Source organism: Lathyrus oleraceus, chromosome 7 (genome assembly GCF_024323335.1).
Source record: "Lathyrus oleraceus cultivar Zhongwan6 chromosome 7, CAAS_Psat_ZW6_1.0, whole genome shotgun sequence".
NCBI classification, from domain to species: Eukaryota; Viridiplantae; Streptophyta; class Magnoliopsida; order Fabales; family Fabaceae; genus Lathyrus; species Lathyrus oleraceus.
In genome coordinates, this window is record NC_066585.1 from 521,330,386 (window position 1) to 521,345,118 (window position 14,733).

Consider the following 14,733-nt stretch of genomic DNA (forward strand, 5'->3'; position numbering starts at 1 on the left):
AAATTATTACACCAAGCACTACCATTATGTAGGTATAAGCGTTAGCTTTCGAACTCTTCAAACAGGACGTCATTTGGACTTACGGATTGAAAGTTATGATCAAAACAAGAAAATTAAGATTTTATGTGAAAAACAGGGCTAGGAGTCGACACCTAGCTCGTATGGGTCGACTCCTACTATAAATTTTTCAAAAATTAGCTTCTGGACGTCATGGTTTGACTCCCAAGTCTTATGGGTCAACTCCCACAGTTGTTTTTGCCAAAATAATCAGTTTTCGAACTATCCAAATATTACCTTATGTGCCAAAAACTTATTTTACGAAAATCCATCGAATAAATCCAATTTCCTACCGTTATAGCATCCTAAACTCATCATTTACTCCATGGGTTCATGAATCAACAACATATTAGAATAATATCATCATGTTCATCATCTCTAAATCACCATTAACACACTTAAGGTTACAACCTTCAAACATTAATTAATGGCATAATATCATCAACAACATTAAAACAAAATTTATGCATACATAGGGTACATGAATTTCACACCAATTCCATCATACAACAACAGTTATAATACAAAAATATGAATTGAGATTTAGAATACTCAATCCTAAGGAAGCACATCTCCCCCTTACCTGAATTTCTTGCAAAAATCTGAAGCAAAATCTTCACTCTCTTCCTCTAGATCATTTTTAGCCTCTTTCCCTAGTCTTCCTTCTCTTTTCTCTAAGTTTTTACGTAAGACGAAATCTGACTTTTTTTCTCAATTCTCTCTTTTTCTAGTAAACTTATTTCTCTCATTAGGCTTTCCATATACTACCATCAACTTAACCTTATAATTACCACCTTGCCCTTAAAATCTCTACACACTCCCTTTTTTCTTATTATTTTATTATTCCAAAATTTATTTACTCAATTAATTAAATAAACTCCTATTTTCACTATTTAATATAATAAAAATAGTTAAACATTATTTTTAATTACTAAAACAACTCAAAATTATTCTACTCACTTCTATCACCCATATATACCCCTAAATCATGGATACATACTCCACCAACACCCAATAATAAAATAATAATTAAAATATATAATTCTAACAAATAAGTTATACTAAAATATCTAATCAGAAAAATAGAGTGTTACCGAGATAATCATCTATGTTAATAAAGGAAGAATAATGTTGAAAGTGGAAGAAGATAGGACCGAGTTTGCGTTTCCTTATTTAAAGGATATTATTGATGTCCCAAACTATTGTTTTAGTCTTGACATGACTTGTCAAGACATCAAAAAGGGTGAACCTAAGAAAAAGGAAGGAGAGAAAGAGGAGGCCAGTGAAAAACCAGACCTAAAATATGAGTCTCTATATAAAAGGAGGAATAAAAAAGAAAAATGATGGATGGTATGGATGGATAAACTTAGCTAGACCCCAAAGTTGGCTAAGGGAAATGTCAGGGACTCAAGCTTGAATGAAGCACCCTCCTAAGCATGAGGGTCAAAAAGGTCAAGCTAATGACCTTAAAGAAGCACTACGTGGGAGGAAACCCATATAATTGTGTGTTTTAATTTGTTGGCTTATGTGTTTACTTTTTCCGGAATAAAAAGAATATTTCACAAAAAGCACCCCCACTTCCTACCAGACGATATTCGTCAATGAAGTCTAATTAGGAATGGGGACAATGTGAGCTTTCTCTCTCCCTTTTCTTCTACTAAAACATTGCAGATAATGTTTGGTCTAAGTTTGGGGGAGTTAGTTAGGATTTCTTTACTTTTCTTTTATATTTATTTTCTTATTTGTGTGTTTGTCGGTTTCTGTTCATTTGTTTACTTCTGTTAGTTTTACTTTTAAAAGACCATTGTTTCAATTTTTCCCAAATTAAGACCATTTAAATTTTTTTCTGAAAAAATCATTGATTATGAGAAAATTGGGAAACTATATAGAGTTAGAAGAATAAGAGGATGAGTCTAGGGACCCCAGAAAAACTTGATAAAATGGGTATTACTTGAACACCCTAAGTCTCCCAAAGTAGGATACAAGTTAACGTGTATTTTGAGTCATAGTCTCTAACCTTGAGAAAATACTTCCCTAGTAGTTTATTCTTGTCAGTCTGACATACATTTGATTCATATATCACGCTTGATCGATTGAGGAAAATAAAAAGATGAAAAATGGCGGTAAAAGGCAACTGCACCTGCTAAGTTGGGTAACCATAGTCTGGTTATTTAGCTCAACAGTGGGTGAACCCCAAACGTCAACCCAAAAGGGAAATTAAATAAACATGCATTTGTGTGTACTTTCATCTGTAAATAAAATCAACTAGTTTGCTTGTGCTGCAAATACTCGAATAAAATTCTTGATCGTTCTTGTGTGTATGTTATGATTATTATCATTTTAATTGCCTTAATTTTATTATCCTGAGCAAAAGGGAAGAAAAAAAATCAGAAAATGAGACTTAAGTCTAAAACATAGTTAGAGCGGTATCTGAAAATGAGACTTTGGTCTGTAGCTCTGTTACAATTTGTGTCCTTGTAATGCCTATGGTGTCAAATAAGTACAGGGAGAACTAAATCTTAGCCAATCTAAAAAAATATTCACGTATAAGTACCGATACTTTCATTCTCGTAAGCTTTTGCATTACTGAACCGCTGGATCTGGAAAACTGCATAGACAAGCTTTGTTGCTTGAGGACAAACACCGGTCTAAGTTTGAGAGAATTTGATAAAGGGTTTTCGTTTCATTTATATTAGCTATTTCCCTTCGCTATTTTATTATTTTCATCCGATGTATCTTCATTTTTATCATGTTTTATGCTGGGTAGTTCATTTCTGGTGTTTTCAGGCCTAAATAAGTGTCACAGGTGAAGGAGAAACCAAAAGGAGTAAAATGTAGGAAAACGGGAAAAAGTCAGAATTTCTCCATATATTTTCCAGAGGGCTGCTACGAATGGTCGTAAGAGTTGTTACGGGTCATAACAACCAATGCTAACTCTCCACATGTTTTCCAGATACCTGCTACGGGCAGTCGTAGCAGGAAAACACATTTCCCTAATTTTTGTTTCCTTTTCTGAATCTCTTATTGCTATTTTGGAATTCCTATAGTTTTTTATCTATATTATTGTTGTGTAAGTGATATAATGAAATCAATACCATTTATTTCACTTCACCCGATTTGATTTTAACTAATTCAAATAATAGAATATACCTCAATTCTATTCCATATCATTTTATTTCATCATATTCTATTAATCCAAACAAAATCTATGAAACAAAGTTTTTCTCTTAAAGAAACAAAAGATATTGTTAATGATCATTAGCCTATTAATAAGTTAACTTTAAAATTTTCACAACACAACTTATTTAGTTATATATATATATATATAAACAAATATGAAAGAATTATGCTTTTAGCAAAATAAAATATTCCAATAGATTTGTTTAGTGGTTTAGTGGAAATCTTTGAATTGAATTTTTAACTTCCAAGAAGAGATAAGTCAAATAAAAGGTTTTCTAATCTCTTAATGGGTACTAGTACTAGTATTTAGTTTGAGATTTTTAAATGATCCATTGACGTAATAGAATTCAATGTAATTTGGAAAACCAAGAAGTCACTTGATGAAAAAGTTGCGTCAAGGTATCACACACACTTTGTGCCCATAGTTTACTTTGATTATAAGTAATGCATGAAGTAATAATAATTTATAAGCAACACAATACTTGAAAGTAAAATCCTATTTATTGAATCTACCCATATATGTTTAATTTCAAGTCATCAAATTTCTTCTAGTGTATATGATGTTTGATGTAATAAGTCTAAATTGTCAACTTTGTGATGCATCTATTTACCTCTTATAAGAAGTACTAATATTTAGCATGACTTGACACAATTAGTAAAAATAAATTATAGTTTGACTCTAAATTCAATGAATTCAAGGGTTATGAAAATTCAAACTCCTAAGAATCTTATATGCTTTCTAATGGTGTAAATTTGAGGAGTCCCTTTATAGCAAATAAAAAAGCCTCAAATTTTCATCCAATGCATTTGCATATTTAACCAACCAACCAACCATTATATGTTCCTTAATTCTCAAAGTTTGAAACCCAATTAAAAAGGAGAGAACTTTCCTCCACACAACAATAATCCTTAAACAAAGTGTTCCTACATTGAAAATATTTATTAAAAAGAATACTCCTAAATTTAAGGATCTCCCACCAATCAAAATCATCATTATTTTAGAGATAGATGAAAAAAAAATACACTTATTGTTTTCTTGAATGTGACACTTATTGTTTTTTCTATGAGGCAAAGAGAAAAAAGTCTCTAACAACACAAACCCAAATCTAAATCATCCTAATTCATTGAATACTAATTTTCACCTCCTTGATTCACATGTTCTCAAGAGCTTTCAAACTCTTCTATTCTTAAATCACTTTTGTTCTTGGAATCACTTTTTTTAATCCGTGAAATTATTGAAAACCAAAAGTGTGCCCACCACCACCTCTAACCTATTCCTACAAGAAACAAGATTCCCAATAAAGATATTAGAGAAAAACCCTAAAAAATTAAAAAATAATCAAAAAATAAAAAGAAAGCCAACTCACCAACTCCAAAATAAAATTAAAAAAAAAAAAAAAAAACTCTTTTTCATTTTCATTTTGTTTATTATTTTTATTTTGGTTCTTTCCATCACTCTCCTCAATATCAGAAACACAACACCATAGAATTTTCATAAAAAGAAACCCTAATCTGAAATTTCTGAGAAATACACATTTAGGGGAAACCAGAGAACCAATCCAGAAGCTTCAATCGGCATCGAGATTTGAAGTAATCAAGGAAGAGAAATCTTGGGTCCATTTCAAAATCTGAATTTTTTCTCTCTATCTTTCTGGGTGCTACAAATCAATTACCTACCGTTTTTCTTACAAAATCTGACATTTTTATGAGAAAATGTCTCAGCTGAAGCAAATGTCGCACGCCGACAACAGTGCTCCGTCGACGCCGGGAAAGTTCAAGATGGAGAAAGCCTCTTACTTCAACCGTGTACGGTGGCACACTTCTCCGGCGAAGCTTGCTCTTTGGACCTTTGTTTTCTCAGCTGCAATCTTGATCTTCTTTTTCCGATCTCCGGCGACATCTTCTCCTCCGGCGGATCCTTCTCGCCGTTCTCTGAGAAGCCCTTCCAACTGGGGTGGTCCGGTTTGGGAGAAACGCGTCCGTTCCTCCGCAAGGGTCCGGTCCAGAAACGGGTTCTCTGTTCTTGTGACCGGAGCCGCTGGTTTCGTCGGAACACATGTATCCGCGGCGCTTAAGCGCCGCGGAGACGGTGTTCTGGGACTTGATAATTTCAATGACTATTATGACCCTTCTTTGAAGCGTGCACGGCAAGCACTGTTGGAGAGAACCGGTGTTTTCATTGTGGAAGGTGATATCAATGATGCTGTTTTGTTAAGGAAGCTTTTTGAGGTTGTTCCTTTTACTCATGTCATGCATTTGGCTGCTCAAGCTGGTGTGAGGTATGCTATGGAGAATCCTGGTTCTTATGTTCATAGTAACATTGCTGGTTTTGTTAATTTGCTTGAAGTTTGTAAAACTGTTAATCCTCAACCTGCAATTGTTTGGGCTAGTTCTAGTTCTGTTTATGGATTGAACACTAAGGTACCTTTTTCTGAGAAGGATAGAACAGATCAACCTGCTAGTTTGTATGCTGCTACTAAGAAAGCCGGCGAAGAAATCGCTCATACTTATAATCATATATACGGTCTTTCGTTAACCGGTTTGCGTTTTTTCACTGTTTATGGTCCTTGGGGTAGACCTGATATGGCTTACTTCTTTTTCACTAGAGATATTTTGAAGGGGAAGACGATTCCCATTTTCGAGGCAGCGAATCACGGTACCGTTGCTAGGGATTTTACTTATATAGATGATATCGTAAGGGGGTGTTTAGGTGCTTTGGATACTGCCGAGAAGAGTACCGGAAGTGGCGGGAAGAAGAGGGCGCCGGCTCAGTTGAGGGTTTTCAATTTGGGGAACACATCGCCTGTTCCTGTTACCGATCTCGTGAGTATTTTGGAGAGGCTGTTGAAGACTAAGGCGAAGAGGAATATAATGAAGTTGCCGAGGAACGGGGACGTCCAGTTCACTCACGCGAATATTAGCTACGCACAGGGAGAGCTTGGCTATAAGCCGGTGACAGATCTGCAGACTGGTTTGAAGAAATTCGTGAGGTGGTACATGAATTACTATTCTGGCGGGAAGAAAGCTGTCGAGTGACGATGATGATGGATTCTTTTTTTATATAGGATCTATGAATTCTTGTTCATTACGATTCTTGTGATTGTTCTTCCCTTAGCATTTTATCTGCCTGTGTTGCTCGAATCACCATGTTTCATACACTTTGTCAAAGACATCCCTTTTCAGCAAGGAAACTCTTGTTACCTGCACCGAGGAGGTTTCGTTGTTGGTGGAGAGACTCGAGATTATTCGCCCGGGCAAGAAAGCAAGATACATCATATTCTCTTTCATTCTTTCTTTTTTTCCTCGCCTCCGAATGTAATTGTTGTAGTTTTAGAAATGTAGCATTCATGAACGACGACGATAGAGCTTATGCTGATTCGTGGCAGTGTATAATTTGTTAAGGAAAACGAGTAACATCATCATACAATAGTTTGATTTCCAGTTTTCGAACTGAATGAATCAATAAGACATGTATTTTATTTGCATATGTAATTTTTCATCTATAAATGGACTCTTGTATTATTTCTTTCTGTTTTGCTATTGCTAACATTTTCGAATCAGTTCTTTCACGCGCTGGTGTGAAAGAACCGAGTCAAATAGTCGTTGGTCGTGAATATGATAGATTGAGTTACTATATTTAGAACTTGCATGTTTTCTATTACTTTTCCCAAATGTGAAACTCAGTTAGATTAGAAAACAAATTGAATGTAAACTAAGCAAGGTAAGTAATGTATTTATTAAGCAAATAGATGTTTTTGGAAAGTATTGCTAGCTTAAGAAACTCTATTTTATAGAACTCTCCATCAAAAACTTGATGCATGACTCAAATTAAAGTCAAGTTAAAAAGTTGACAGAAGAAGCAATGATCATGATTTGACATATCCTCTTACTCTACTCTTGAAAGAGGGGTTAGAGTTTGATTGAGTTTCTATGAAACATGCAAATGGGTCATACTTGATTGAAAGTTTTTCAATGCATTTATGAATGTGCTCTTTTATTTGTATGATTGAAGTTCAAGATTGGAAAGTGTTGGAAATTAGAATTGCCATTTGGGTGAAAGTTTCTTGCATGACAATCCACACAAGTTTCAAAGGAATTCATCAACATTTAAGTTATAACCAATAATGTCAACATTAGTGCAGGAACATCAGACTCAGTCGGCGTGTTATGTCAGTTATAAATAATTATTAATATCATTTTAATAAATAAAAGATGATTATTTAAAATTTTGTTTTCATAGAGAGTAGAGATTGAATTATTTCCGAAAGCACTAGCAAATAATTGTACATGATATTTCCAAACTAGTGAAATTGAAGTCAAGAAATGTTTATTACACAAGTTCTTTTGTCTCTCATTTTGGTTTTCTTTCTTGTCTTTCCTAATAAATAAAACACATGTTTGGCTGTTTAAAGAAACTTAGCACTTTACAACATTTCATCTTAGAAATTTAACATATTAACTAAATTAGTGAATGTAACAATTAATTTATAGTATGGTAATATAATAAAATTATTCAAACATTAGCAAGCAAATAATTAAGTTAGTGGGAGAAGTAGAATACTTATAAAGTCATTTTACACGAAAAATAAAATATATTATTTGATCTTCTCTTTTTACTATACTCATCTTAACCCAACACCATCAATTCAGGATTATGCTTTCATCAATGATACTCAATTTTGGTTCTAAAATGGCATAAATATATTATTTATGTAAACATGAGTTGAAAAATAAATATTATTTAATAATTAAAATATTGTAAATAAATTAAAATCAATTACAAAGACAAAAATCAATTAATCAATTCTTACTCCATCATACATGAAACTAAAAATATTATTTGTCTTTATTAATGTAGAATTCGAAATTTCTTCAATAGCATGTGCATTTAATATAGAAGTTTTTTTTTTTTATAATTTTTTTTTTATCTTGGATAAGTGTTGCAAGAGCTTTCACAAATCAAAATGTTGATATGGACACTATGAAATTCCAATAACTTTGTTAGATTCACATGGGATTGTGCTTTTCAACATTAAATTATACCTACTTCATAGGGGACCAAAACTAATACATTTTTGTACATAAAACCTTTAATTTGTTCCTTTCAACCCTCCATGTAACTAGTTAGACGCAAGTTATATGTCATTTGATCATGTTCATATTTAAAAAGATAAATTTCAATCAATAAAATATTTATCTTAAAAAAAGTTATACAAATAATAGCTTATGAAAACAAAAAAAAATGATGAATTGAAACTTGTGGAAGGTGTGGTTGGTTAAAACTAAATTATGATTTTTTTTCTTCCATGTTTTTGTTAGGTATATAATTTAATTTAAGAAAAGAAACTATTTAGTATATGTTGATTGATGCTTTCTTTTTTGAAATTGTACCATCAGTAATAAATAATTATTAGTATCTTTCTAATAAATAAGAAAATAATTATTTTCATTTTAAAATTTTGTTTTCATAGAAGGTAGAGATTGATTTATTTTTGGTTTCTGCACACAACACTAGCAAATAATTGTACATGATATTTCCAAACCAGTGAAATTGAATTGATGTTTTGCAAGTCAAGAAATATATATTACATTTTGGATATTTTTTTAAATGATAATTATGTTTTTTCAAAAAAAAATCCCTAAATAACTATTTTTTTAGAAAAAAAAATGTGTCACTGTCTATAATAATTTTTTAAACAAAAAAAATCTTCCTTAAGAGGATGCATCACTGTTTGTGGCGTATGCACTCATCTTTTGGTCTAAGGCGTTATTGCCTATGACACGCGTTTTTAGGAGTAGTCAATAGATGTGACGCATGCATGCAACTTTTAGGAGCATGCGTCATTGTCTGTGACTCATGTGTTATTTTGTTTATATATATATATATATATATATATATATATATATATATATATATAATATATATATATATATCATTCCATCCCCACCATTTTCTATCAATCTTCTAATTCTCTCCTTCAATTTTTCTTTAAAATATCGTGTTATATTATTAAGAGAAAGATCAATTTGATTTATTCGACAGTAAAGTCTCCGATGAAGATCCAACTTTGGAACACCGAGACTTTCGAGCATCTTCAGAGGAGCTTGATCCGTTGGTTAGATGTAGATAATACAAATGGTGAAAATATCAGAAGAATTGAAAGGCTTGTTACGGTGTACAACAATAATGGAGCACATCGTATCTGAGAGTCAGTTAAAATTGACAGTGAGTGTCGTATTATGATGCATAGTTCAAAGGAAACCGTTCTGATGGTTGTAATCGAATAAATATGTTGTTTGGTCATTTTATTTATTTGTCGTGTTGTTGTTTTAATTATTGTAACCCGATGTTGTAATATTTATGAAAAAAACATTATTTTCAATATCAAATTAAATGATTACATAAAATGGACTACATATAAAAAGCAGGACTAAAAGTGGATTATTTAACTATGTTGTGGAGCTTGCTCCAACATTGGGACAGTTTATACGATGGTGCCCAGGCTGATGGCACGAACTACTTAATCTCACCATTTTGTTCGTCGTATCCATTTCGGTTCGAATACGCGTGCTGACCTATAAAGTTAACATTTCAATGTTAAAGTCAGTATGTGGGGATTCTAGATGAATTGAAACTCTTTCATAGTGGTTGGCCAGGGACCGTTGTGGTCTGCCCGAAATAATTTTCCCCAAGCCCTTAATTTTTCATGGTGGTGCAAGGGTTTGTCATATATGCCTTGGTTGCTGACCGCCGGTTCAGCTGTATTAAAAAGTCCAAAGGAGGCGTTATGGTTCCTTGGGAATTCACGCCTTTACTATGTCTCATGCTTCAAATGTCTTTTCGGAGGTACTCTAATAATGACCGTTGGGAACCAAAACACTTGAATGTTGTGTGTAAGTGATTTCAAACATTGATAAAGTATATTATGCCACCACGTGATTTTTTAAGAGTCTGTTTCTCATTATTTATGAGCAACTTTCGTGTTTCACTACTACTTCATCTTCTTTGGTATTTCCATTTTCCGTGTCTAGAGATCATCGTATCCACCAGGACTCAAAAGTCCAAGGAAGAAGTTCGCACTTCATGGGAGAATTTGGTTTACTCTTCAACTATTTTTTTATTTGGTCTTGATGGGTCTTTCTTGACGTTGGTCCATCACCGAATTTGGGTGTGTGGACCCTGGTGAAAATGATAAAATATGTAGCGGGTATGAAGATTGTGCAATCCTTTTCTATGAGTGCCTTATCTTAATCTTGGGTCTTCGGTTGCCCTTCAATATCTTTTAGATGGAAGTTCTTAAACACTTAATGGTTGCTCCGTTTGTCCATCTTGCGAGTTAGGCGTATTTGAATTCTTCCAATATTGGTGCAAAAATTTGCATGAGAGGCCTTCTCTGACCCTTTTCTTTCATCTTTTTCGAGTTTGACATGGCCATGTGACTCAAGCGCGAAGTCGTGGTTTAATTTCTATGGTGCCAACCGTTTGTAGCTTTAGGGCTTTTTTCCGAGAACTTGAATCGTTTTAAAGACCACTTCTTCCAGGTTACTCATATCCACTAGGAGGCTTACACGATAGTGTGCAATGTCGGAGATTGAGTAAAGGGTAAATACACATGATTTTTTCCCAAGTACTGAAACGAGAATAATTTCCTGATGGAAAACATACTTTATCTCTACAAAGGATATGGCATTTCTCAACAAGAGTTGTATTTGTAGAAATGACTGACGAGTTTCGTCAAAGATTTGGGTTATCCCGGAGGTGTTACCCCACAAGACGATACTTCTAAAAAACACTTGAAATTCCTCATCGACACCTATTTGCTGATGGATGCATATGAGGGATGAAAGGAATATTATTTTTGGTAGGTTCTGGGTGCCCTGACTTTTCGTTACCATTTTGCTTGTCTGCCATATGTTTACCTTGTTAATGTTTGTTTGTAGATTCGATGAAGGATGATGAGGCACTTTTCCTTTTAAAGTGGGGAATTTGGCCAACGCAGACTACGAAGAGACCTTTAACTACTATAAGGAAGGTTGGTGCCTCTCTGACCCCAAAATCATCTGAAACTGTTATTATTTTGAATACTTCCAAAAAATAGTTATGCGCATCGGAGACTTCTCCCTTAGAAGAAGATTATTCTTATTTAGACAACCTATTCAGGCGTACCCTAGAGGAAGAATTGGGGAATATGGTGCAACACACTTGGTGTGCCTCTACTGCTTTGGCCCTTGGTGAAATCGGTCACTAGGATGCTTTTTGGTATGACCAACAACGTGAATAGAAGCATCCATTGGAGGAAAATGTTTGTAGCCTAACGCTACAATGGGATACATACCTACAAGAAATATAGACAAATTCCACTTCTCTTACTGGTATAGGTGATGCTTTACGCCCCCTTAACTTTCCTGATTCTCTTGTCGACCAGGTGACTCTTTGGTGAGGGGTGTAACAGGGAATGAAAAGTATATAACTTATGCCCGGGCTACCCTAACATCTACTCAAGCGTCTTGATCGCTCGACTGTGTGAGTCGAGAATGGGATACAAACTGCAAGTGCACAGTTCTATCGCGTAGTTTTAAAAGATATCGATCCCACAGGGACTTATGAATCGATATACCGTTATCTAAGGTTACTTCGTAAAGCTAAGGTGAATAATAGTTGATTGTTTGGGGAAGGAAGCTAAAAACTAAACTAATATCTAGATTAAATATTAATAAAACGGATATCGGTATGTAGTTCGTCAAAACTAGGGAATCAATTCCTTGTCGGTCTCTCGGTCTTAAAATAAATCGTTTCGATTAACTTTATTGGTTAAAGGTTTTATCTCAAACTCTCGCTCTGTTGAAGAAACCATGATCTTATATTAATGTAGCTGTCACTTATAATTAAGTCAAAAATCATATTTTGAAAACAATAAAGTTGCAGAAACTCTTTTTAAGAAAATACTGACCGTTTTAAACACTCTTATCTCAAACTCTCGCTCTGTTGACTTAGGTTATACAATTAAATCTAAATGCTTAACTCTCGTCCTCACATTCAATCTTTAAAAATACTTTTTGGAAAAAAGTCAGAATTTAATTAATTCTAAAACTTGCTCTCGCCCTGAGATAGACTTAATGACTAACTTACACTGTCCAGTTAAAACCTCAAACTCTCGCTCTGTTGGTTTCAACTTCTTTATGTCTTTTACTTTTGTAAAAAATCTTGTTATTAAACCTGTAAGTTAAGTCCATAAAAAGATTGATTCTAATTTTAAGTTTGAATAGACCGACTTAGTCTTGATCCCTTTTTCTGCTTACTTTACATACCGATACCTAGGCGAATTAGCCAGACATGCTAACTAAATAATAATTATTATCATGCATACACAGATTCATTTCAGGCAGGCAATGTAAATAAACAATAGAATAAAACATTAAAAATTAAATAACGATTAAAGAACCTGAATGCGTAATACAATGGTCTTGAACACTCCTCCACAAGCCGGTAGGATTTGTTCTTCGATTCTTCAATTAAACAGTAAATTAAATCAAGGAAATAAAAAAAACTCGAATATAACGTAAGGTTAAATCCGGTATAAAGTTGCACAGTAGTTTCCGGTGTAGAAACTACTACGCGAAAAATATCTAAAAGCTAAAAACGGGGAAGATAAATTGCAAGGGAAAAAGAAAATAAAACTTGCAAAAGAAATAAATAAAATAAACAATATTAATTCTGCTGGAAAAAGAAAACTAAGCAAAAGCTTGAACAGAAAATCGGCAGAGCTTCGGTGTGTCTAAACGGCAAAAAGAGGAGAGCCAACGAGAGGGATTAGGGTAGCTATTTATAATAGTGCTACTAACTGCCTTTTTCTTCTTTTCCACGAGTCTTCAGCGTGCTAAATTCACGGCTTGGGAATAGGACACGAAGTCCTCAACGTTACTTCCCTTCTTCTGAGAGCGTAACTTGCGCCAAAAAGCTAGTGGACTGGTGTGACGCTCGTCACACCATGTGTGACGTCCGTCACAAGGCTACTTCGCGTGACGCTCGTCACGCGTTCTGTGACGTCCGTCACAGGCACAGCGTTGGTGACTTGTGCGCTTTGGGCTGGGCTTTGGCCTTTGGTTCCTTTTCTCTCCTTTTTGTTCCTTTTTACACCTCCTTTTCTTCCCTTTTTCACTTTTGCTTCAAAATGGGTACCTGATATAAATAGAAGAGGAATACTGCATAATATCTGATAAAGTGAGATAAACTAGCGTAAATGATAATATAATTTAATTGAATTAAGTCTTAAAAAGCGATATAATTTCGTGTTATCAAACTCCCCCATACTTAATTCTTTGCTTGTCCTCAAGCAAAATTCAGTATAGAACTTGTTAAAAGTTTTAGCCAGATGAAATTTTTAAAGCACACATCAATTCGTACTAGGTTGCCAATGGATTTTTGTTTAGGAGGACTTGAGTTTAATCTTGACATCAACAACTACCGTTACAACTTAGATAACCCTACCTTATGCCAATCAGTTCAAGTACCCTATGATAGCTATCCTGGTTCCTTTAGTCTTATTTTACCCGTTTTCATTCTAGCGAAATCACATTAAGCCCTTTATCTTTTCGCGCACATAGTGGAGTAACCGGTTAGTGATTATGATCCGCTTTTAGCTAGAAGTTCTGGTACATAAGTCGGATACCTTCATTATTCAGTCCATTGCAAATTGCGGGGGATCGAACCGTAGTCCGCCCTACCAAGTTCAGTACCAGATTCCTACTGAACCAACTCGTAATGGATCTTTCGTATTGTGCTTTTGCATGATCTGCAACCTTTAGATTAAATGATCTGGTAAGGATCACCTAATTTAATTAGTGCATTTCTTGATATATTCGTATATTTCATGTTACTTTGGGGATCATTCACTTATATTCATCGGCTCTCCACGTAGTTTGCTATTAAGATGGTGCTGACTTCTGTATAAACTACTTGGGGTTACCATAGAACTAAAAGTTCAAGGAGTTCGGTATAATAGGTACTTATCCTGATCTAACATATTGCGGTTCTCAGAGCGTTGTTATGGTAATGATTTTGTTTTGATTTCACTCAAATTTTATAAAGTAAGCAACCTTTATACTTATTGGGTGTGTTAAAATTTTTGTTATGGCTCAAGAAAGTTGAGGGAAATAGATAATAGAAAATTTTTCACATTCAGGACTTAACTTAAAAAAATATTTTTGTTTTTTTTTTTTTTTTTTTATAGGGAAATAACAATGAAAAGGGAGAGTACATACTTGAAACAAAGATGAGAATGGAAAGAATAATGTTTCCCCCCCATACTTGAACTAAACATTGTCCTCGATGTTTTAAGGGAAAGAAATACAAAATGGAGATGAAAAGAAAAATACAACTAAGGTTGCCTTCCACCTCTGGTTCTTGGTCCTGGTGATCTTTGACGTATGTCTAAGCTGTCGAATCTGCTAAACAACTCAGTAAACCGCTGGTCGGTTATGGCATTCCGAGCATCC

At 34.1% G+C, this 14,733-nt stretch overlaps 1 protein-coding gene across 1 annotated transcript; it reads left to right on the forward strand.

Annotated features, from left to right (window-relative positions):
- Window positions 1-4,652: 4,652 nt before the first annotated feature.
- On the forward strand, window positions 4,653-6,767 carry LOC127107547 (UDP-glucuronate 4-epimerase 3). The gene has a single exon (XM_051044835.1). The coding sequence runs from the start codon at window positions 4,951-4,953 to the stop codon at window positions 6,271-6,273; it is 1,323 nt and encodes a 440-aa protein (XP_050900792.1). The 5' UTR covers window positions 4,653-4,950; the 3' UTR covers window positions 6,274-6,767.
- The last annotated feature ends 7,966 nt before the right edge of the window (window positions 6,768-14,733 follow it).